The 26,332-nt window shown below is 34.6% G+C and overlaps 1 protein-coding gene across 1 annotated transcript in view; it reads left to right on the top strand.

The window, feature by feature from the left end:
• LOC145685589 (uncharacterized) overlaps positions 1 to 26,332 on the top strand; it is a 108,004-nt gene that overhangs the window by 71,274 nt on the left and 10,398 nt on the right. The window contains exons 5-6 of the mRNA XM_081757976.1: positions 17,854 to 17,889; positions 25,275 to 25,401. Of these exons, the coding sequence (XP_081614102.1) occupies positions 17,854 to 17,889; positions 25,275 to 25,401 (163 nt within the window). The remainder of the gene's footprint in view (positions 1 to 17,853; positions 17,890 to 25,274; positions 25,402 to 26,332) is intronic.

The following is a 26,332-nucleotide window of genomic DNA, read 5'->3' as shown; positions in this document are numbered from 1 at the left end:
AAATTTTAAGGAAAACAATTACCTCAAAATCAACTAGAAAAATTGTTTAATCTTATTGTAAAATATTAAAAGTTAGTTGAGTTTTCGTTTTTGAAAAATTACGAGTTTGTAAACAAGTAACCTATTATAATTTTGGTGCAACATGTGATCTCTGGTACCTAATTCTGAAACAGTGTAAAGTGTAACCAATTTATTGTATGCTTCAAAGCGGAAGAGGTGAAATTACGAAATCCTCATTTTAGGAACATGAAACTCCGTATATAACCTTATTTTTTAAAACTAGTTATATCTACTGTTATGTGACTTTCAATCTGGAAAAATAAAAATAAAAAAAAATACTGGGGGGTAAGAAACTGTAGTGTTACTTTGAGGAAGGAGTGGCATGTAAAAATCGAAAACGACCGATATTACTGTCGAATCTATAGTTTTCGGGGTCGCTGAACTGCATAGAATTTCAACCTCATTAGCAATGGGGATGAAAAGAGATGAAAATAAAATGTCCAAAATAACCGTGATTAGTATCTAATCCATAGTTTGCAATGTCACTAAGCTGATTAGTGACACCCTAAATGGCATTTAAACCCAAAGGTCAGTCAAGCATGTGCATGTCAGCTGGCCGGGAAATTGAGAGGAGTAACTCCGAAGGCATTGCTCGTGGCTATTTATTTTACTCAGATATTTACTTTTGGCTGGGGAAACGCCGAAGACGTTGCTTGTCGTAATTTATTCTATTCAGTTCTTTACTTTTAAATATTGTGCATAAACATTATTCTCCCTGAACGAAATTGGACATTTGTGCTAGTATGAATATGTATTTAACAAATGTATTAATGACATAACAAAAAATATAATTTATACAGTTAAATACTTTATTCATTTGTAATTTTCTATTACTTGTACGCACAGTTGCCAATCTCAGAGAACACCACCCGGAAGTCAATACATATTTTAGCTCATTTCCTTAACTACTGCGCAATGGAACGTTACATATTATAAATATTGTATTATAAGTCAGAGTATTGTTTCAACTACAGCACAAGACACCGATTCATTTTGTTGTGTCTCTTGATATCGAAAAATGTAACAAATAAAAGAAAATATTTGATTCGTTTTACAATGAGCACACAAGATAGCACTTGCTGTTAGATCTTACTAGAAGTCCTCAATTTTATGAAATGTTTATTTGAATGTGTAAAGTATTTTAAAGTAACGATCTTATTACGAAATAGATATATTGTTTGACCGTTTTTCGTGTTATGTTTCATGTTTTATCTAAATATTAATTTACATTTAAGGAAATAGATTTTGAGGTGAAATTTGCGCAGAACGCCATAATGCGTTGTTGCCAAATTTGTACGTTTACTGTAGTAGTCAAAATAAGAAAATTCCTGGATTCTAGCGTTACAGTTCAAGAAGAGGAATCGCGGTAAGGATAGAAAAATAATTTCTCCAGTAAGTATCTAAGCAGAATTCCATTGGTACTCCCTTTATTATCTGGCATCAGTAAACACTCGACACTATCTGGCAATGCTGCACTATTCAAGCAGCATTTAGCATAATACCGAGAACACCTAGTGATCCACCTTAAAATTATCTCATATTCTTTATGTAGGTTATAATTGCAGAACAAGAACAATATTACTAATAATAGCACTAATATATAATAAACTTACCTAGTAATCTTCGGTTTCAAACTGCAAATTCGCGTCACTGTCCTGACCATTTTTATCCTTATTAACACCACTCTGAACCAGGGGTATTAGTGGATCTGAAAAGGTGGATCGTCACGCCATAACCCGTGCCTATCTTTGCCCATTGTAATTTTAGGAAGTAGAGGAACGTCACAGATATTTTTTGGAAGTAGGGCAACTACATTCCTCCGTGTTCTGCCTCACTTTTACCCCTGCTCTGAACAACAACAATATTTCTGCCCCCTCGTAAACGTAATTGAATATAGATGCAGTGTTGCCATTTGCCAATTCTCAAATTGTTATTGGTTTATTTTAGCTAGAATGATTATTATTTTTAAAAAACTCAAGTGTATTTGTTTTATAATTATTTAATGCACACAGAGCCGTAGCTAGAGATTTCGGCGCCCGGGGCAAAGTAGAATTCGGCGCCCCCTACACTCACACACCAAGCTTTTCCTTCCTTTTTGGATATAGGAGAAGCAACTTTTGTTGTTATGCTGAGTTTTTAACAAGCTTCTTGGACAGACCATTGCAACAGCCAAAAGCGATCATTATTTATTCTTTTACAAATAAGAGTTGTTTCCAAGAGGCGTATTTTGGACTTTTTGTTAAACTTGACAAAACTACCTTTGGTTGATATACAGATCCACTTGGAAATCAGTTATGAAAATTTACCGTACAACTATTTGTAACGTTTTATACTATCGATAACAAATGCAATTTCAATACATTAGAAACTATGTGCTTTTAAAATGTTTGAAATGGGTGGCAGCATTAATTTCCAGTAATAATTGTAAGTTTTTTGTAATTTTATTCTGTATTTGACCACATAAATAGAATTTTAATTTCGATTCTTTTAATATCAGCAATTAAACGGGTTGAATTTGTTAATGATAGACTTTCTTTCATTATTCTTAAGGGTCGGTGGTATAATATTGTTTTAAATGTACATGCCCCAGCAGACCATAAGGATGACGATATAAAAGACAGTTTTTAAGAAGTATCACGGGTATTCGACCAAGTCCAGGAATATCATATGAAAATTCTATTAGAGGATTTCAATGCAAAAGTAGGGCGACAGGATGTTTTCAAACCGGTTATGGGGAAAGAAAGTCTGCATAAGGAAAGTAATGACAACGGTTTTAGTTTTGTGAACTTTAGAACATCCAAAAATTTTATCGTGAGTACAATATTTCCACATCGCGATTTTCATAAATTCACATGAATATCGCCAGATGGAAGAACACACAATCAAATTGATCAGATTTTAGTAGATAGAAAAATACAGTCTAGCATAATTAATGTTTGCTCGTTCAAAGAGAGATTATGGTTCAATAAAGAGAATATTCAACATCTAGAAACGGAGATATTTAGTTAAAAAAAAAAAAAAAAAAAAAAAAACAAATGAGGAGGCCCAAGCGAGGGGAAAATATCGGAATGAAGTGAAATAGATTCTAGTTTTTAGAAGGTTTTGAGAGCACTAATGTTGACGATACTTGGGTTCAAATTAAAAGGTACCATTACTGATACCATTAAATTTTAGCAAGAGAAAAATAGGAGCAAGCGTAAATACGTATGATCAAGCCATGGTTTGACCAGGAATGCACCAAGCTAATGGGGAAGAAAAAATAAGCGAAACTGCGTTGGCTAGAAACTCTGAACGATATAACTACACTAAATTTCGTTGACATCAGACGAGAAACTTCCAAAATGTTTAGAAAAGAAACGGGATTTTTTGAAAGCTTAAATTAATGAACTTGAAGATAACCGTAAAAGAAAAAAGAAATTCGAGACATGTTTAAGGGCGTCAACGAATTTAAGAAATGGTATCAACCTAGTGCGTATACATTAAAGAGAGACGTCGGAACAATTCTTATTGATACAGATAGCATCTTGAATAGATGGAAAGATTTCTTTGACGATTTGCTTAACACGTAGTCAAAAACTAATGTTCATGGGGAAAAGGAAGTGCACAGCAGAACCATAAATTTCAGAGCCTGGCCGAACAGAAGTAGAAACTGTTATAAAGAAATTAAAGAAACCTTTCTGGGTGTAGAGAAATTCCGGATGACTTAATTTTAGCTAGACTGGGAAATTGTGGAACAAGATACACACTCATTCTCCTTATCTGGAACAAGGAGGAATTCCCACAAGACTGGAAAGAATGAATCATTGTTCTAATTCACAAAAAAGGCGACAAAGCGGATTGTAATATTTATCGAGGCATTCCTTTTGTGTCAACATCCTATAAAATCCTCTCAAACACTTTATTAACAAGATTAATCTCATACGCGGATAAAAGTATTGGAGATTATCAGTGTGGATTTACACGATGTCAATCAACTATGGACAAGATATTTACTTTTCGACAAATACTCGAAAAGAAATGTTCATACAATACCACGGTACATCAATTAGAAAGACTTGCCATTTTATTAGGACATAAATATTATACAACATTCTTGCAGAATTTGGAATACCGAAAAAGCTAGTCAGATTAATTAAGATATGTTTAAACAAGTCCCAAAGTAAAGTCCGAGTAATAAAATTCTTGTCCACGAGCTTCCTCGTCAAGAATGGCCTGAAACAAGAAGATGCGTTGTCAACATTATTATTCAAATATATTCCTGAGTACGCTATAAGGAAAATCAAAGATAGCAACCAGGGCCTAAAGCCGAGTGGTATTCACCAGGTTGTGGTGTATGCTGATGATGTCTGATAGGTAATAGGAGAACAATAGCAATAAATGTAGACATTATTTAAATGCTTGCAGGTTTAAAAGTAAATGCAGAAAGAACTAAATACATAGAAGTTAGCTGGGGTAGTAATACTGCAAATTTTGGATGGATTAAAGTATCAAATAATATTTTCTATAAAGTTGATACTTTCAGGTATCTAGGATTAATATTAACAAACCAAAATCGTATCTACGAAGAAATTAAATGTTGACTAAAAGAAAGGAATTCGTGTTATTATTCAGTTCAAAATCTTTTGTCGTCGCGAATTCTGTCGAGGAATTTGAAGATCAAAATATATAGAACAATAATCATGCCTGTTGTTCTGTATTGTTGCGAAACATAGTCGCTTACGTTAAGGAAAGAACACAAACACGCATAGAGTATTTGAGAATAAAATCCTGGAACGAATATTCGGACCTAAGAGGAACGGCAATCTTGAATGGCGGAAACTTCATAACAAGGAACTGCATAATTTATACCCTTTACCAAACATTGTTAGAGTTATCAAATCTAGGAAGGTCATGTAACGAGAATGAAAGAAAGTAGGAATGTTGTCGAAGTTTTGACTGGACATCCAATCGGAAAACGTCCATTGGGAAGTCCTAGACGCAGATGGAAGGACAATATTAAGATAGATCTCGCAGAAATAGGAATGCAAAGTGGAAACTGGATTCAGTTGATAAGGACAAAAGTCGTTGTAGAGGTTTTATGAAAGTGACATTGAACCTCCGGGTTCCATAGGCCTAGAGTTAGTTAGCTCTTTTACGGTAAAAAGAATATTTTGTGAAATATAACGGAAATTCAGTAGATAGATAAAACAGAGCACAACTGATACGTGTGCACAGAAAACATATCTTGGCGATACAACTAATTGATGGAAAAATGATCCTAATAAATTCCTTCAAATTGGAAGCATTTCATGTCAATGAAATAAAAAAAAAAAAAATACTGGTAAAGATTAGTCTTTGAAAAAGACGGAATTGGTTGGGTTAAGTTCTGATTCTTTTAGCCCCTACTCTATGATTTCGAAAATGTTATTATTTCCTTTGTTTGCCTTCATTTGTAATATTCCAGCGCAACCAGCAGCTTGCGTGTTCACTCTTGTCATTTTCATACGTACCTTTATTCTCATCGTTCTGATTAATCCGATTGGGTAGAAAAGCATAATTAACTAAGCAAACTCATCACCATCACAACGCCGAACTTGTATTTCAGACTTTGACCGTTTCCAATTTTGAAAACGCTCCTGCGTACACTATAAGCCATTGAGCGACATCTTTTGTATGACATCGTCATTAACAAATCGTATTTAATAACTTTAAATAATACTGTAAGTAAAAACTTGTTGTGACTCTTAATTCGGTTGTGAGCGAAGCGAGCAAGAAAATTTTTAACAAATGTATTTCTTTGCAAATCGACAATGTTGATTTAATAGGGCGCCAATTCTTTTACTGGGCATCTCATCGTTTACTCTTTTCCGACATATTTTCTTTCTTCTTGCTCGTTCGGTACCCCCTTGGTGTCAGCGCCCGGGGCGACCGCAGCGCTCGCCCCCCTCCCCGTAGCTATGGCTCTGAATTTACATCTACTTTTTATTTGCACTTTGAAAAACCGCAAGAAAGTGTACGTTCTAAAATTATTGTATATTCACCTACTACCCCAATGCCATTATCGTATCCTAGCGTTAAGGCTTAAATTAGCCTGTATCACCGTAAATTATAGTATTGTTGGCAATTCTGCATTATGACTCCTTTTGTATTTAACATATTGTTTTAGCTTTCATTTGCTCATTAGATGCTCCCACTATCGCCACTGAGTGTCCTGTCATTCTTTTCTTTGCATTAATATAGTTTCGTTAAACCAACATTTAGAAATTAAAAGGCTTTAATTAAGTAGAAAACGTTTCCATTTAGAGATACCATAAATGATTAAAATGAGGATGTCTTAATTCGGTAAATAATAAGAGATCACATTAGAATAAGAATTACGTAAATATTAATAAAATGTATCCAATCAACACTTCAAACTATTGAATTGCATGACCAGGTATTCCCTTAAGGGATTTGCATTATTTGAACTTTAGTGATTCGAATCAAAATAAAATATATCTGTAGTCAGAAATATAAACAGAACGTAACTGATAATATTTTATTGTGGAATTTGCTCAAAATGACTTTCATTCGCGGTAATACATCGTCAGCAATACCGTGGAACAGACTGACAAACATGTGATGTGGTTTCCAATGGAATGGATTCACAAGCAGTCTCAAGTTCCCCTGTCATGTTGAAGATGAACTACTGGAAAACAATAAAATTTTCTTGTAAAATATTTGATATTAGACCGAAGTAAGTTGCTTTTATGTTCATATCAATTTCCCATTTCCCTGCAGGATTAAAAAAAAAAAATCAGCTTTACTACAGTAGATGTTAATAATACTGCTAATAACAGAAGTGTATCCTAGTCATTTTTCGAGGACATGTAGAATAACGTCTAAAATTTATAAAACTTGAAGATATAGTTATTCTTCTTAGAAAATCTGTTAGAATTACTAAACATATTATTACGAATGCAGGACAATATACAAGAAAAATTCTGGCAAAACACACAAAATCAAGGGACAGAAACATAGGCAGAGCCTAATAATAGGATGAGTATTATTTCTTCAACTGTCATGCATCTAGAATGTTAATATTTGTAATTCTTCACTTTATTGAAATAACATTCTTTTAATGCTGTAAATCCAATAAAACACATAAGAATGTTATACTAACATAAGTATATATATATATATATATATATATATATATATATATATATATATATATATATATATATATATATATATATATATATATATATAAAATCAAATAACATCGCAGTTACTTTTCGTAATTAATAACACGCTACAAGTCAAGCATTTTGGTGTCGCATTTTCCTAAAATATCCCTCTTAACATAAAATTCCCTGTCTGCTAGGGTTAGGCAGGAAAAGTGCTGGAGGCCTTTAGGCAGAACAGGAATGAATCTATAGAATATTGTTTTCTTCGCTAAATGCAAGACAGCGCGTGCGGCACTCTGCAGCAATCCACTCATGCATGTCGTTTCAGTTCGTGATTTTCACAATGTACCGGTACCCTTTAAATCTTAAGCAGCTCAAATCAACAAAATTCACAGAATTTAATTCAAGTAATTGGGGAGTTCATTCCATGCCCAATCTGCAGCGAACCAATGTTCTGAAGTGTTTTCACCCTGCCAACCAAGAACACACCTACATGTTGTAACGAGGATGCTGCGTCCTGCATGAATTACGGGTTGTGAACTACTGACGTTTAAATTGAGCATATGAACCAACATTCTATATAAGATCTGCCGATGACAGCTTCTCAAAAACAGGAGTAATAAGTAGGGACTTTCCTAGAGCCCAAACCAAATCGTGAATTAGTCGATGCCTTGTTTGATATTCGTAAAAGGGTGGGGATTTGTTAAAAAGCAGATCAGAGTTCTCCATTCAAGTAATACTTTCATTTTGTTCTAGAGCTCCCTCATGGCTAAGTGGTTAGTGTACGCACCTTTGGCGTGAGAAACTAGGGTTCGGTTTCCGTAGAGCTCATGTGGTTCGGATCTCACGTTAAGCTGGAGGCCCACGTCTCATGTAGCCTTGCTGCTGAAAGGGACACTAAGCTGAAAATCAAATCAAATCCATTTTATGGCATTTAAATTCTTTGTAACCAGTGAGACGGTATAAGGTAATGTCTACAGTTTGAAATGAGATTTGGACTCTGTCGTGCATTCCATGCTCTCTACTGGGAACCAAACACGAGACCTCTGCACCAAAAGCATGCACTCTAGCTACCGATTAGGAAACGTTTAATTTCATTCATGTATAGTATCCTGTTTTGCCAGATATACTGCCGAAAATGAGAAAACGTTTACAATTATGTTTTGACAACGATAGAGTTTACATTGAATTTGTCTTGTAATTTACTCATTGAAGTAGGACTCTTAGATCATGAGAGGTTGAAAAGTTTGCTTTCATAAAGTGAGTTTATGTTGTTATTAGAGATAAAAGGGCTTAAAAAACAAGTTTTTTTCCATGGCTTTCTTGCCTAGGAAATTCAGTTTTTTAAAAAATAATTTTAGAAGAGAGTTAACAGTATGTTCTAATTTTGCTTTCCTATCATAACACGAAATATTTAATTACTGTATCCTGTAGAAATTCAAGGATCAAAGGAAATAGGTCATTTGATAAGCGGAAAAAAGTGCAAATCAGTGAACACAATAGGTTTTCTAGATCCAACAAATTGCTTGTTGAGCTGTTAGATTAACGTTGGACAAAAAATGTTTGACAAAAAAAATCGATAGTGTTAGCAATAACTTATGAAAACGTAGATTTCATGGAAGAAAATAATCATTTAATCCTTTAGGGATTTTGAAGTTTTTAAGGTAAATTTTAGACTTTCAGTCAAGTAGCTATTGCATCATCACTTTATCCTAGGGTTTTGATTCGTACAGGTACCTCATTTTCTTCAAATTAATACAAGCTTTCAAACAGTACCATTTGCATGTTTATACCATATACTTGAAAAGGGGAATTCGAGGAAAATTGGGATTTTTTCTGAAAAAAATCCTTTTGCAAAAGTTTAGGCAACTCTGGACCAGCTTTGTGTTAGAGGGGAGACAAAGAGGAAAGAAATAAGACGTGTCGACACATATATTTTTCTATATGTGTTTTTGGATAACACAACACTTTTTTGGAAAGCACTTGCCAGTAAGTACGCCAGAAATTTTTACTTGAGGGGGTGTTCAAAATAAAAGGGGGTGTGTGCTCCCAGTATAGTGATATATTTTTTAAACAAACTCAAACAAGAAAACAGTATATTTTGTTACGCAACTACTGCAATACTGCTAGTACTGCTACTACTACTACTACTACTACTACTACTACTACTACTACTACTACTACTACTACTACTACTACTAATAATAATAATAATAATAATAATAATAATAATAATATTAATAATAATAATAATAATATCAGCTCTTCGCAGTGGTAGGTTTAATAAAGTAAGTTCATACATTTGAGCATTCATTATTATTATTAAACTAAGTAATACAGTGAAACCTCTCAAAACGGACATCGGTGGAACCGATTATTTGTTCGTAAATGAGAGGTGTCCCTAAAAGGAAGGGTTCTCTCGCATAACACCACACCATACATATTTATGGCATGGAAGAATAAGAAAGTTTGTCCTCTTAGGAAGGTCTCCACTATTGAGAGATGCCCGTTAAGAGAGGTTTCACTGTATTAGGAATTAACCTGCACTATTTTACCCAGTAATTACATGTGAATTGATTACATACGAATTATTGTAATTATTTTGCAAAATTCTGGTTTGTTTCAATTTATTCAACCCTAGCAAGTTTTAGTGGGTGATTTTTTTTTTCCAAAATATTAATTGGAAAAAATTCCCTCGTCCCATGCTGAAATCACATTCGTTTAGTAATTAATACTGTACATAGTTCCAATTTCATTATTTTAATATTCTAACCCTGTTGTTAACGTTAATTGTTGTAATATTATTTGATCTCTTAATTTCCGTTCCTGCCCCTTTCTGGCTACGTTATTGGCTCTGAATATCTTTCATAAGAATATTATTCATTGATTTAGTTGTTTTCCAGAAATCCAGTTATTCAATTTACAAATATGTTGTATCTTTCTGTTTTGTCTTCTTTAATATATCCTAATTTTAATAATCCCAGAGCTCATAGGGGTTTGATCTCTTGTAAATAGTTGAAAATTGACCAAAAATTGCCAAAAGCACATGAAAAAGTGACCAAAATCTCATCATGCCCCTTTTTTCCTTTGTCAATTTCTCCATCACCTCTCTCTTTGTTGTTTTGTTTCTTCTTTACTTCCTCTTTTTGAGCTTCCTCCTTTCTTAGGTTTTCAAAGTATGCTTTGTAGTTACGGTAAGCAGACTTAGCAGATGTAAAAAAAAACTTCTGAGTAAGTGGAACCAGTTCTGGCCTATTTCCGAATTTCTTCATCCCAGACATTATATTTAACTTCGCATTAAGAGTTCTCAAAAACATGAAATATTCAAATTCATCACCTACTCTTAAGAAGAACATACAAGAAGCATAACACAAGACGAACATGATGAACCACACATAACATTGAACGGAGCGTTAACTATTACGAGAGAAAACTAAAAGAGTATTATGATAGAAGAAGGAATAGACACAGAAAGGTTCTCAACCCCACCTTAAGCATCCACCAACCGTCCACTGTGCTTTAGAAAGAATAAAAGCTGAAGTGAGAATAAAGCTGACTCTTTCACATGTGGCAGCACGTACTGAAGCTTTTAGAAGAGTAATGAGTAACAAGTTTCTGTCTTTTTCCATTTGTTATTATATTTTTCTTAGAAAACTGCCAATGCAAAACATAAAGCACACGAAAAAGTCACTTTACCTTTCAAAAAAGTAACTTTTAGTGACAAATTTGAAAAAAAAAGTAACTTTTAGTGACCAACTTGAGAAAAAGGTAAATTTTAGTTTAAAAAGTGACTCGTTATGAACCCTGTTCTGCTCAATGAATTTGCGTGAATGAAAATATACTTTACAAAAATTAAGCTAGCGCCAAATGCGTTCCTGCATAACACTAGAATCAGTCTAAAAATATATATAATTCTTACTTCTATCGATCTCTTCATTTCTAAAAACGTTTTGACTACACCTTCTAACGTCGGTCAGTTGATACACCACTTGCAGAGCAGGCTCGAAACCAGTCACAGACCTTTGGGGTCCATGAATATGTTAGGAGGGGCCAAGTCACTAAAAAATTCTCTTACAAATATCTAAATTGTGCATTTTGTATTGAGGTCTGGAGGGGACATGAAAAATTTAGGGAGAGCCCGGCCCTCCCAAGCACCCCTCTGGTTGCGAGCCTGTTGCAGAGTAGCGCTTACCAACTGAATCTGGTATAGGCTTATTACTATATTGTCACATTTTTCCTTATTGAGGAGGAGGTAGGTGAATGACCGCTCAAGATGTTGCCAATTTCAGTCATCTGCATCTGTCCATCCATCTCTTATCTCAGAAACAACTGCGGAGCCCAGGAGAGTAGGTATCAGCTGTCTGTTTTGTCAATTGTTTCGATCGAAACACCGCCCGAAACAATGAGCTCATGTGGTTCTCGAAGCCGTACAGGAGAACGAGGTCGCTTCGTATTTTGAAGTGAAATAAATAAATAAGAATATTGCCTTCTTTCCTAAACGCTAAACCCTTTTTAACTTGATGTAATAAATAATCTATATGATACTGATTGATACAATTGGATTTGGGGGAGTATTCATTTCCATCCAGGGGTGTGTGTAAAGAAATTTGGAGGGGTGTTAGAGGGTGTTGGGGGGTGTAGATTACTCCCTGGCACTTGCAAGAGAACAAAATATGTCTTTTACGTTGTTCTTTTGAAGGCCAAACAGGTGACGCCATGATCCCCACCAACTTGACGAGCTCCTTTTGTAAACATATGTGACCTGTTTTGCAATGCATGTACGACTGAACAATAAAAAAGTCCATCACTATAATATATGTTACATGAGCATTTTAAAACAATACATACGTGTGGTATATATATATATATATATATATATATATATATATATATATATATATATATATATATATATATATGTATGTATGTATGTATAACCCGTTAAAATTCGAGGAAGAGAAAGTTTAAAACGGTAACCATAAGTTCCTTATTTAAAACATTTTGCCATAACAGCAAAAAAAGAGGTATTTCTGTGAATAATGAAAGTTTACTACCGTGTTAATTAACATCTCACACAAAATAGCCATTCATAGCTTTAATTTTGTAAACTGAACGCATATCAGGTTCTAATAGGATCTGTCTGAAGATTAGAATACAGTATTTGCTGAACGGAGAACGAGGTTAAAGGGAAATATTATACCGAAACAAAAATGGGTTTCATACCTATTTCTTGGTTTATGGTACTTTTTCTTACCTGCGTTTGAATTGAAGTAATTAGTAAAACATATACGGTTGGACCTCTATAACTCCAACCGAGATAACTCAAATTTCTTGATAACTCCAATTTTTCACATTCCCTTGAACTCTCCTTAACACTCAATGTTAAAATAACCTCTATAAATCGAACGTCTAAAAATTACAACCTCGTTAAGTCGAATTTTGAGGGCTTCATAATCATATTCAAAAGCCTCGGTAACTCGAACTTTTGTATCTGTGACTCTCTACAGTGAAAGTTTACCTCTATAAATCGAATTTCTTTTGATGTGATCTCGATAACTGGAAGCTATAACTCTATGCTTTTACGTAATTGTCATTGTTGATAACCCTGTCCTTGTTGTTAATGTGTGCTGTAATTGGGTTTTACTCATGTCTAGACATGAAAGCCTCCTCCCCCTCTTGTGCATATATTATCCTATTTAATGTAAGGAACTTTCACAACTTCGAGTTCTAAAGGTAGAACGAATGAAACTTCCAGTTATAGAGGTTATATAGTCACTTTTTATGAGTAAAAACCTCTTTATCTCGTTTTTTTTTTTTTTAGTTGTGGCCACCTTGATAGCTCAAATTTTGAGTACTCGAAAACCTCGATAACTCGAACTTTGAGTACTCGAAAACCTCGATAGCTCGAACTTTGAGTACTCGAAAACCTCGATAACTCGAACTTTGAGTACTCGAAAATCTCGTTAACTAGAATGTTTGCTATTATTTTGTGCTTCGAGTTATTGCCACTGTATTAAGAAGTATAACTTGCAGGTTATAAGATGGTTACGCAAAGAAAATGGCAATTCTGAGATGGTGAATAACATAACTTGCACTTACTACCAACCAAGGCAATGCCAGTTTGAAAACTAATCAAGGCAGCCAATTCAGATTTATGAATGTAGAACTCAAAGATACCGAATCTTGTAAACGTAGCTTCTTAATTGCAGAATCCGCTACAGAGAAACAAAAGTCAAACTCGAATAGTTATTTAAAAAAAAAATCCGTTTTCTTAATTTGGAATTTGGTTATCATTCACTTATACAAATTCATATCACAAGTTAGTTCTTTTTTCCTTTTACTTCTTTCAGACCCTAAGCAAAACACAACCTTAACTTCTTTGGATACAATGGACTTTCATACGTATGGTGCGGTTCCCTTTGTGTCAACCACTGATATGATCGATTGGAATTTGTGTTCGAATTAATTTTACCGTATATTAAAACTTTATTCAGACAAATGTCTGTACCGTGCTGAAATTGTAGGGAGGAACATCTGTCAAAACGTTCAAATGTTGTCTGGTATCGGTTCGTTGGTATTACCTGACCAGGATATTAGTGCGGTTTTTCGTGGAGGGCGCTAGTGTAGTGTTTACATCAGTTTCTAGGTAAGCGCGGTGGGACAGGGGAACGGAGAGCGTCACTCTGCAGTGTATCCAACGATTTTCAAAAGTTGCAGTTTACATGTTATAAGTAGCCTAATCTGTTTCGCTTAATAAAGAACTCCATAAATTATATAGTTGTTTTTGAATGCAGTAATGGTTATTCATGCAGTAATGCAGATGTATTGTGGATAACATATGCATGCGGATAACAGATGTATTGTGGCATATGCATGGAAATTAACAATTTAAGAACAAGATAGCATACAAGTGAGTTTCTACCGTGTATTAAGCAGATTATATAAAAAAATGATTACGTTTTATTTGATTTCATTATAAAACAGTAGAAACCTGTAAAACTCAGTAATAAGATGTAATGACTAAAATATTAATTATGGGTTGGTGGCTTAGATACTTGCGCAATATCTTGTAACTGTAAGTTTAAATCAAGTTAAGGCTCGCGATGCTTGTATTTGTTTTAATGTAGGTCTATCGATTGACAACTAAATTATTTTCTTGAGTTGTAGCCAAGAAAGAATTCCGATACGTTTCCACTCGAGAACTGTGAAAGTTCTCTCCGTTGGTCTATTGGCTAGCGCATGTGTCTTTGTTGTACGTGGTTCTGTGAGAGCCCAACAATTAATTTTACAATGTTTCACTTTCATTAATCATCTGTCTCCTCTAGCATAAAGAGCATAATCATGGGACGTTAAACTAAAGAAATTTCATTTTATTGTTTCGATTAATGTGAACCCTTTGGGGGAAAAGGAAGTGAAGAAGAAATTTTCCTTAATTTTTTAAAGGGCTACGGGATTGGATAGCTTGTCTTTCGGGATTGCCTTGTAAAGCCTGATTACAATGTATCTTTCTTTTAGGATTATAATCGTAATCCAGCCTTTTGGTAAATGTGAAATAAAAGTATCGATAAAACATCAGCGTATGGGTAATGTAAGCATAAATATCATTGGTTCAATACACAATAAATTCACAACTTTTATTTATGAGTATAGAAATTCCCTTTGAACTCCCTCTGAATTTCTTTCAGACCCTAGGTCTCTTGTGACAAAGAATTAATTCTATTATCTGTTTTCATACACAATATAATTTTGAAACTTGGGAGCCTAGTGTTGTCTTTGTGTCTGTAATACGTAATCATTTGTCGATTGACTTCAGAAGACTGAGTTTAGCCCGTGAGCATAAGTTGCATATAGTTCAAACATATCAGATGTAAGGTCTTGTTTAACAAATCCTGTGTGCACATATGAAATTCAAAGACAAAGGTAATCAATCGTCTTTAAACAGCTGTATTTTTATTTCAAGTGTAAGTACTAAAATGTGCTACGTAGATTTCCGGCCAATTGTTTCATCCCCGGTATCTTTGAGCAATGAGATAGCAGTGGAAGACAAACTTCGTTCTTCTAACTTGATATTTTGAAAAACTTACGCAAGTGGTTTTATTACTTAAATACATATCTATTCACTCTAATCAATTTCAAAAGTACCATAACTTTATAATAACATAATGAATGTAAGAGTTACCCTGAAAATGTATTTTGTATTTCTTTTTTAATATGAAATTCATTTTTTCTGAATTTCACGAGTTATAAGAAATCAATTGTCAGGCTCCCCACTTTAAATTTTAATCGCTCCCCTACCGCCTCAATGTAACATTGGGTTTATTTCTTTTAAATATATATTTTTTTTTTCAAAATATGGTAGAAATACTGGATTTTTAAATTACCAAACCATGCTAAATAATGACAGGTTAGATATCAGAGAAAGTTATCTTTATTTACCTTCTTAATTAGGGAAGGATCCAAATCTCCTTCGGAGGCGGTTAGATTATCAGTTTCTCTCTCACCAGTCTTTTGCAGCACATCCGAAAATGATCTCAATGCAAATCTGTTACTGAAGGTACTGTCAATCGATCGATCACATGGTCCAAATTGGTAGCAATTTCGAAGACACCTTATTTCAAAACTACACAATAGAACTTGCTTTAAACAATGAAAGCGCAGTTGCCAAAGTATAACTTTGATTCACAAAGATGAACTTCGAGGTTTCGTTAACAGATGAATTAGGAATTCCTTACACTCTACTGCTACGAAGTTCTCAGTGTTCCTTTGTACAACACTGAGGTTAGTTTATATTCAAGTTATTGTCATATTAATATGGAGGGTGTATGTACTTTTTTTTCAGTCCCTTAAAATGTTCTGAAAATAACTTCCATAACTTTTGAAATTGTGTTTGTCTTAACTTGAACATATGCGTGAAGTGGTTTATTATGAACAGGGCAAAAACAACTGTGATAGATTAATTACAAGTGATCCGGTTAGAAACACTGTTGTTTGTATTTTAGTTCCAAAATCGGCCGCCCGCACTCCTTCGCTGGTGGACTAATACTTTGCAAACTTCACGAATTCAATATACTTAAGTATATCGAAATAGTTTCATCATCCGCACTTACCTGTTATCTTCTTTCAAGTTCCTAACCAATCTGACGTGGCATATTTCAGTCACTGTTTTGCCCGTCTCATACCTGCTAAGCAGGTATGCCGGAATGATACTTCCCTACATACTTTCATATTATGGGATTCTTTGACTACCACACACTCACTCTTTATGTGACTAATACAGTCAACAGACTCACTAACGTGTTTTATTTTTCTCGTGTCATTTGGAGATAATGCTCTATGCTGCCTTCTACGCCAGCAACTTTCAATCTTGTTTTACACAGTTGAAACTATATAAAATGACAACCACTTTAGCGTGTTACTTGTGTGTTAATTCAGCCCCAAGCACATCGTCTCCCGAGCATATTAGAAATAACTTGTTATTACCTGAAAGAATTTGCATTGAGTTTAATTCTTTGGTATAAGCAAAGCTTTGCGAAATATATTTTGCATTTACACCAAGTAACAAATAATATTCTATGTTTTCTGTAATCGGTCACAATAATGCTATAAACCTGTGAATCGTTTGACAACAGTTACATAGATAATAGTTCTGCCATCTTCTGTTCTTACGTGCTACATCACAAGAATAACAGATAAAGAAAACAGATGGAAGCACTGCTATCTTTGTAACTGTTGTTAGATGATTCACAGGTTTACCACAATATTATTGTGACCGGTCACAGAAAACGTAGAATGTTATTAGTTACTTGCCATAAATGCAAAATATATTGCGCAAAGCTTTGCTTATACCAAACAACAAAAATCAATGCAAATACTCACAGCCTGTAAAGAGGTATTTTTGATATGCTCGGAAGACGATGTGCTTGATGTTGAATGTGTTGTGATGTGTATTGCACGTACTCATTACTTTCATACCACATAATCATTCCATATCTACCTATGCTAATGTTTATGATCAGAAGATAATAAAATCCAAGGAAAATTAAATGTTAACACATAAATAAATAAATAAATAAATAATTGAACCGATATCACTTATCCCAACAAAAGTAGTTCATATTCCATTTTCCTAATTACCTCTTCCCGAGTCGAGGGCGTAACCCTTGGGTGGGGCTAGCTTTGGGCTAGCCAAAAAAAAAAAAAAAAAAGCTTGGTGTTGAATTGACACATAAGTAATGTGCTAAAGTGGTAGTCATTTTGTGTTGTTTCAACACCTCATTTTTCGCTGTGTAGTTCTTGGCATGCTAAGTGTGTAATTCAAAAATATCTTGTTTTAAAGAAAACAGCTTCTTTTGTATAGCAAATAACGAGTTACTTTGTATTTTTTATTATAAAGAAGCATTATCTACAGAACTAGAACTGCCTGACCATATAAAATAACGCAAAAGATACTGTTGCCGTTTCGAAAGAAGGCATAAATGATAAATTTTTAAGGAACTTGGTTTACCAAAAACACATTTATATAATAATAATAATAATAATAATAATAATAATAATAATAATAATAATAATAATAATAATAATAGTAATAATAATAATAATAATAATAATAATAATAATAATAATAATCTTTTCTTTTCTTTTTCAGTGTATCATCCACTGTGTTTTTCGACATATGCAAGTGGTAAGTCGTGAGGTCATTTGCCTTAAATTTAGAAGAGCATTATTAAAATTATAAGATTGATTTTTTGATTTGATTTGAGTTTAACGTTTCGTTCAGCAGCGAGTCTATATGAGACGTGGGCCTACTGATTAACGTGGAATCCGAACCACATAAGTTAAAATTATAAGAGTTAGTAGTAATAAATGAACTACGATATTAAGGAATCAGACTAGATGTTTATTTTCTCGCATTAACACAATCTTAGCAACCAAGGTGAGTTTATTTACATTATTATTATTATTACTTTAGAAGACGAAATGCATGGCATGTAATTTAAGCAGTACGGAACCTTTAGCATTTAAACCTTTAGCTTTATATTCTGCTAAATAAAATCATAGTATTAGTAATTCAGCACCAAAGGTATGATACAATACAGAATCTACTGTTTAAGCGGGAATCGAAACGCTACTCGGGCTTTTATGTGGGGCCGCGTGGCTCTACGTAGAGCGCTTGTCTCTGGTGTGTGGTCTCTGGTTCGATTTAGCCCGCGCCCAAGACGGTCTTTGTTGTGAAGAAACATCATATGCTTATGTTTTCTTGGGGTTCTCCCGTTTTCTTCCACTTTCTTCAATCCATCATTTTATACATTAACATAATCACCGTTTCCCTTTCAGCGATGAATGTGTTACGAACTTAGTGACCTGTGACTCGAAAGCAGGATAAGAGTGTGTAATGTATCTATCTGACCCACCAGATCCGGGTATTCGATCTGATCTGGACAAACCAGTGACCCGGTTTGATTTGAACAGATCTATCACCCAGACTGACCTGGTCAGACCCATGACACGGAGTGACCCGGAAGATCCATGTGACTCGAAGACGACGAAACGTCGTTAACCTATACATAACGGGAGTCAGGCACGTAGCCAGGATTTCGTAATAGGAAGGGTCCGTGACGAAATATTGCTGTTATCACGCCAGGGGCGCGATCATTCTGAACTATTTTACTGTAAACATATATTGGTTCGTTTAGCCAGGATTTCGTAATGCTGGGGCGGGGGGATAACATGAAATACTCTGGTTACACACCAGGGGCTCGATCAATCTAAACTATTTTAGTGGCAACACGTATATTGGTTTGTTAGGGCAATAAAATGAGGATATGTTAGTAAGTATTTCAATAACGAACTATCTCTCGAGTAAAAGAATATAGAATCTCGAGTAAAAGAATTTAAGAAAAAAAGTATTGAAAAAGATATAATATTCCGAGTTTCTTACGTTTTTCTTAGAGTCTATCTGATCGAACCGGTTTCTCGATCATCATTTGTTGTCCATAGGATTAGCAAGGAGCTAGATGCAATTTGGAATGCCCCGTTACAATAATATTCATTTTCAACTTGATCCCCCCCCCCCACACACATAGTTTCCTCTATACAAAACTCCTCATAAGAAAGAGTAACCATACGCTTGCTGTAGCTTTATATTTTTAACGCTGATTCTTCTTTTTCTCGTTTCTTATTGTTTCATCCTTCCTTAATTTTTTACATTTCTGGTTCCGAAGGGGGGGTCCGGATCCCCCGGACCCACCCCTTGGCTACGTGCCTGCGGGAGTGTGTGTACGAATGCTAATGTTTTACTAACAAATTTGATCCCTCCTTCTCTTTATGTCTTCTCACTAAGTCTATAATTTTTTTTCTCTCTTACTCTGTGCGTTCTTGTGTGACAAAAATTGCACTGAAAGATAACTACAAGGCTTAACAGTGAAAACTTAGCAGAAAAAATAAGTTCATGTTTTTCTTATAAATAATCGTCAAAATTTAATCCAGCGAACTTGTAAAACTTGTCATTTAGTTACTAAACTTGTCGTTTAGTTGACATTCACAATCTATACAGATTCTCCATATCTCCTTGATCTTTAAAATACTATGCAAGTGTATTCCAAAACCTTTTCTACACCCCCTATTTAACTTGAAAACTGGCGCATGCACCATGGCATCATGTAGGGATGAAGAGGCAATTGGCGCCCTGAGTTTGACACGCACACACACACAGTAGAGAGTTTTCCGTTCCTCCCTGAAGCAAAACTTCCCTAATTCTCAATACTGTCTGATTAGCCTATTTCACCCTTCCCTGTATTTATCTTAACTAAATCAATTAGTATCTAGTTCTATTGTGTTTTTACAGGTTTAATTTCCGAACAAAAAGCTTGAAGTAAACTAAAATCAAAATTAATATTAAACTTAAAATAATTTGAAATGAAGTATTTTTATTTAAATAAACAACAAATTTAAGCAGAATAAGCTTTAACATAATATTGAGAGATAAATTACAAAAACACCAACGCACGTAATGGAATCTTCAGAATCTTAGATTCTCCTGGGTAAGTTATAGTTCATTTCAAAACATGAAGTCCTCGTTACATATATTCGCCTGAAGATAATTACCGTCTCATTAGGAAGAAAATTATAATATATCAAGTAATTCACACTTAAGACCCACTCTTCGTGTTCTAATGTGTAGATAAGTAGGGTATCTTCTGTCGATGTGAATTCTGTTAAAGAATTTGAAGCTTAAAATATATCAAATATATAATAAAATGTATATATTATATAATATATAATAAAATATATTATATATTATATAATACAATATATAATCATGCTTGTTGTGCTGTATGATTACGAAACATTGTCGCTTACTCTGAGAGAAGAACGCTGACTAAAAGTATTTTAGAATAAAATCCTGAGACGAATATTCAGACCTAAGAGGAACGGGAATGGAGTATGGCGAAAACTTCACAATGAGGAACTGCTTAATTTATATAGTTTACCAAACCTTGTTAGGGTCATCAAGTCTAGGAGGCTCAAGTAGACAGATCGTGTAGCCAGAATGGAAGAAAGTAGGAACGCTTTCAAAGTTTTAACTGGAAATCCAATCAGGAAACGACGATTAGGAAGACCTAGGCGCAGATGAGAGGTTAATATTATGGACCTCGCAGAAATAGGAAAAGAAAGTAGCAACTAGATCCAGTTGAGTAAGGATAGAAGCCAGTGGAGAGCTTTTGTCAACGTGGCATTATTGAACCTGCAGGTTTCATAAGGCATAGAACTAGTTAGTTACTTAGATAAGTAGACTATTAAGGATCTTCACTACAGCGAAATTAAACTACCGCTAATTTTAGAGTTTTTCTCTAATATCTTCAAAACAAATAAAAATGTTCGAAAAGCAGAAACGTAGTGAACTAGATAATACGATTTTGCATGTGATACCGTTATCACCACTCATCTATCTGCTTTTGATTTGCAACTGTAGATAGATTTAGCATTTTTTGCGGGTTCTGTAAATGGCGGCATACCAAAAGCAAATAGGTGAATTGTGGTGAAGATATCGCATGCAAAATCGTATTGTCTAGTTCACTACATTCCTGCTTTTCGAATATTTTTTATTTGTTTTGAAGAAATTCCAGAAAACTCTAAAATTAGCGGTAGTTTAATTTCGCTGTAGTGAAGGCCCTTAAGGAAATGCTACCTGGTAAATATTAGGAATATCTCCTGACTCTGGAAGACGTTATTTTAGAAACGTACTGTAGGCCGTTGATACAACTCACGAACCGTTGACAGAAAACTTTTCAGCTGAATATTAGGCCTGCATACGAGAAAAAGAAAGCACGAATACTCATTTTACAGTCTGTGATAAAGAAACTAGCCAAATTTTATATACAGTCTTTATATAAAACGTCGTCTCTTCGTTGATCCATTTGTTTCCATGTTAAACTTTACACATAAATGGATGCCTGACTTTTGATGCGTGTTTGTTACGTTTACATGCTTATCTGATTTTATACGACAAAAGAACCGGAAATGCGGCAAAATCGGAAGCTCATACAACAAGGACAAATATATGATGGTTTGGTATTGATTTAAATGGTATGTACACAGCAATTTTAGTTCTTTAATACAGCGAATTTTAAAATGTATTATTCGCGGACTTGTAACGATGTCGACTATCTGTGCCGTGGTTGTTTTATGCCATTGATTTATATAGCGAATCAGTGGCGTACGCAGAAGTTCAAGAGAGTTCAAGCTCTTTACTTCTTATAACTTTAGGAGTTTCGATACATATTTTAATATACAGGGCGTCTCAAAAGTCCCCTGGCATAGGCTAACTCTGTTATTATCAGAGTTACAACAAAATGTAAGAGGGAAAATCGTCTCCAAATATGATGTTTTCAATCTAAAGAGAAGGGACTTTTTAAGTCGGACGAGCCGTTTAGGCTGCATATTCTTTATGCGCCCAATGTTAAGTAAAAATGCAACGTTGTCATTTACCTGGAGCTACAAGATAAAGTGAATGGGGACATGTTTGAAATGAGGGCTGGCCATCGACACGTTAGCGTAGAAGACGGTAGCCTCATTCACGTATGTTATGGGACGAGATAAATGGCAACGTTGCATTTTCATTTAACATTGGGCGTATAAAAAGCGCACAGCCTAAACTGCTCGTCCGATTTAAAAATTCCTTCAGCTTAGATTGAAAACATCATATCTGGAGACGTCTTCCTCTCTTACATATTGTTGTAACTCTGGTAATAACAGAGCTACCCTATGTCAGGGGACTTTGGAGGCACCCTGTATAGTGTGGGGCACGGTGGTTCAGTGATGGAGATCTTATTTTTGTTGCATGAGGTCCATGGTTCGATCCCCGCCCAAGTAAGCTTGTGGTGGACAACATCGTGTCCGTCCGTACCAATTCTTCCATCATCATTCACTTGCCTTAATCATCGTCTCCCTTAGCCTAAAGATCATAATCATGGGACGTTAAACAGAAAGATTTCATTTTTTAATATATAGTAAATGCTTATTTTTTATAATACCTTGCTCAAGGGGGCATTAAACCCCGAAAAACCTCCTTGGGTACGCCACGGTGGAGAATTATCTTTATCCTTTCTTTGAGATGATGTGAAATTTTAATAGTCTGAGTTTACTGATTCCTCCTTCAAATCTATTTAAATGCTCCTTACTTAGCGAAAATTAAATTTTCTTATACAGGGTGCATCAAAAGTCCGAGGCTAACTTCGATATGAGTAAAGATAGGAAAAAATGGAAAGAGAATAAAGTCGTTGGAAATACTTTATTTTTCAGTCTAAAATGGTGGAATTTTCCCAGTTGCATCAGCCGTTTGGGCTTTATACTCGCACCGTATCTTAAATGACAAAGCAACATTGCTAGTTCAGCACCGTTCAAACGGAACGTAAAGGTATGCAAAAATGGCACGGGGAACTTGCACATTGTTATATGACGATACCTGGAATACTTCAATTACGTTTCCCAATAATGATGTAGTATTGGTATGGTGAGGTACCAATTGAACGGCCAGTGCACCTGGCAACGATACTTTTTTTTTTTATTATTATTTAACATAAGACACCTTAACAGTGGGGCGCAAAAGCGAATGGTGTAATAGAAAAATTACACTGTTTTAGATTGGGAATCGCCTATTTCCAACAATTTTTCTCTTTCATTTTATTTCGTATTATTTGTCTGTAACTGAATTAGGCTATGGCCCCAGACTTTTCATGCACCCTTTATATAATAATTTTGATAATTAATAATTTAATTTAATGTAAATAATATTAAATATAAACGAGTGGGAACTTAGCAGGACCACTTTTGAAAATTATAAATATTTGCATACCTTACGTTTGTACTGCGTTTGTACCGTAAAAATTTTCGTTTGTACCGGTCTCAAATTCGAAAAAAAATCGAAAAATAAAGTGGTCCTGCTAAGTTCACGTGAAAAGGCTTCGGAAAGATTCCATTCTAAACTCAGAAATGAAATTGCAATCATTACGCCCCACCGTTATGTCGCGTAGGGTAAAGAAGACTGTGATGATGAGAATGAATGAATGGTGGAATGGAAAAAGTGGGAAGAAATGGCAAAACCCGGAAGAAACCCAACCATAGAGTGTTTTTCCACCACGAAGCTCACTTAACGCGAGCTGGGATCGAACCAGGGAACCTAAGCACCAGAGGAGAAAGCTCTACCACTGTACCAACACGGCCCCTATTTCAAAGTTAGAAACGCGTTTCGGCATGGTTCGATTCCTGGTGGAAGCTTATATGGTTTGAATACCGCGTTAAGCTGTGGGTCTACATCTCACAAAGCATCCTATTACCATGTGTACTTAAATTTCGCAAAAACTTAGCAGGAAAATCTTCGTCTTTTTCACACTGTTGCCGATATTATTTATCAAGAGCATTTTTTTTTTCCTGAATACATCCGCTGTATTCTGGGGAGTAAAGAGATTTTTCATACTTTTTTTTTCTGAAGAGTCACATTTAGATCAATACGAAGAGAAAATAGTTTAACTTTCCATTCCTCATTAATAAAATGTCTACCAAGATTATCTTTTGATCTTATAGAAGTTCCTCAATCTCTCCCTACAATACGAAAAGACGTGACCCCTTTCGTGTAAGAGGGTAATGCGCGTACTTTCTGTGTAAGTGGCTCAATATTCGATTCTCGATGGAGGTGCTAGCTTCGGATAAGCATTGGAGTAGTGGTGCGGATCTTACTTTAAAAAGTGGATCCCGTAACATAAGTTTACCATACCATACTATTAAGTGACAGTTGATGATTTGATATGTGATTTGATATGTATATTTCGTGCTTATGACCAACATCCTTGTTATCTTTGCCCCTTCTCAAATATTTCGCTGATTGTATTTAAAATTCTTTATTAAAATGGTCCCGCATTTGGTGCGGGAAATCTGGTGAGCACTTATAGCTCCATCTATCATATAGGGTGTCTCAAAAGTCCTCTGACATAGGCCAACTCTGTTATTACCAGAGTTAGAACAAACTGTAAGAGGGGAAACCGTCTCCAAATATAATGTTTTCAATCTAAAGTGAAGGATTTTTTTTAAATCAGACGAGCCTTTGGGCTGTACACTCTTTATGCGCCCAATATTAAATAAAAATGCAACTTTGCCATTTACCTGGATCCACAACGTAGAGTGACTGTTTTTTATGCTAACATGTTGATGACCAGCCCACATTTCAAATAGTAACTTCATTCACTTACCTTGTGGGTCCAGGTAAATGGCAATGTTGCATTTTTATATAACATTGGGCACATAAAGAGTGTGCAACCCAAATGGCTAGTCCAATTTGATAAGTTCCTTCACTTTAGATTGAAAACATCATATTTGGAGACGGTTTCCCCTCTTACATTTTGTTGTAACTTCTGATAATAACAGAGTTACTCTATGTCAGAGGACTTTTGAGACATCCTGCATATATCTTTGATGTTCAAAAACTGAAAAGAATCTAAAGAAATGTTCTGAAAATATTTTTGACGTATTGTGGATTGGTAAAATAATATTTCAACTTTCTTTGTTCTCCAGTTAGATGACAGTGGAATGCCAGAAAAATCTGTGGTCTCCCGTGTAATGCTGCAAGGAATTAGTGACAGAGAAGTTAGGCAGTTCATTGAAGATTCTGTGGACGAATGTTTTGAATCCCTGGACAATAGTAAGTTTACACTTCAATACGTAAATCAGGTATTTGTATATTAAGACGCATTTAATATCCCATATTCCATTTAACCGTCAATCAGTCGCATTATTCAAAAAACTACAGCAGAGTCAGATTCTTTCAAAATTGTAGTACTTCATATTACTTAATACATACCACGTAAGTGGTTTGTATTCTTTAATATCCTTACGGTCCTCGTATGCTTCATACTCTTCCAGATATATATTCATATAGCTTAAATTTGTGTTCTTAACACTGACAAATTTTCTATTAACATTCTCACAGCTGTATGCACTTATGGCTTCTCAGTTCTTAATATTCTTATACTTGTATTCATTTACACTTACAACGTCTGTATTTAAAATACTCTCAGCTGTATAATTTTTCTAAATTTTCTTTACTTAATACTCTTACAGCTTTTATATTCTTAATGTTTTTTTTTTTTTTTTGCAGATGTGTACTTTTACAGATTTTGTGTTTTCATTACTTTTTAAATTCTTATTTATTTTTTTTTTTCAGAATTTGCAATCGTAATACTTCTATAGATATATACTACTAGCTCGGTACTCTTTCAGCTTTCATTTTGAAATATTCTTATACATACTCCTACAACCTTTCATATTCCATATGCTATTACTGATGTGTACTTTTACAAGCTCATAATTTTAATATGGTTACAGTTTTTTTTTTCTATTCTATATATTCTTAGAGCTTTCGAATTCTTAAAACTCTTACGGCTGTATAGCTTCTACACTCTTACACGTCAGTACTCTTAGTATCTTTACATTCTCATACCTTTTGTATCCTTAATATTCTAAAAGTAATTGTATTTTGATGTTGCTGTTGCGTTCAGCGCGTTGATAACATTTGGAATCACTAATTTTTTTATAATCATAAATCAAATAATAATTCATGCAGTTTCCTCATG

This window comes from Thermobia domestica, chromosome 5, assembly GCF_964235325.1.
Source record: "Thermobia domestica chromosome 5, izTheDome1.hap1.1, whole genome shotgun sequence".
In the NCBI taxonomy this organism is placed as follows: domain Eukaryota; kingdom Metazoa; phylum Arthropoda; class Insecta; order Zygentoma; family Lepismatidae; genus Thermobia; species Thermobia domestica.
The sequence above is the reverse complement of the archived record's forward strand: the minus strand, read 5'-3'. Positions and strand labels throughout refer to the sequence as shown.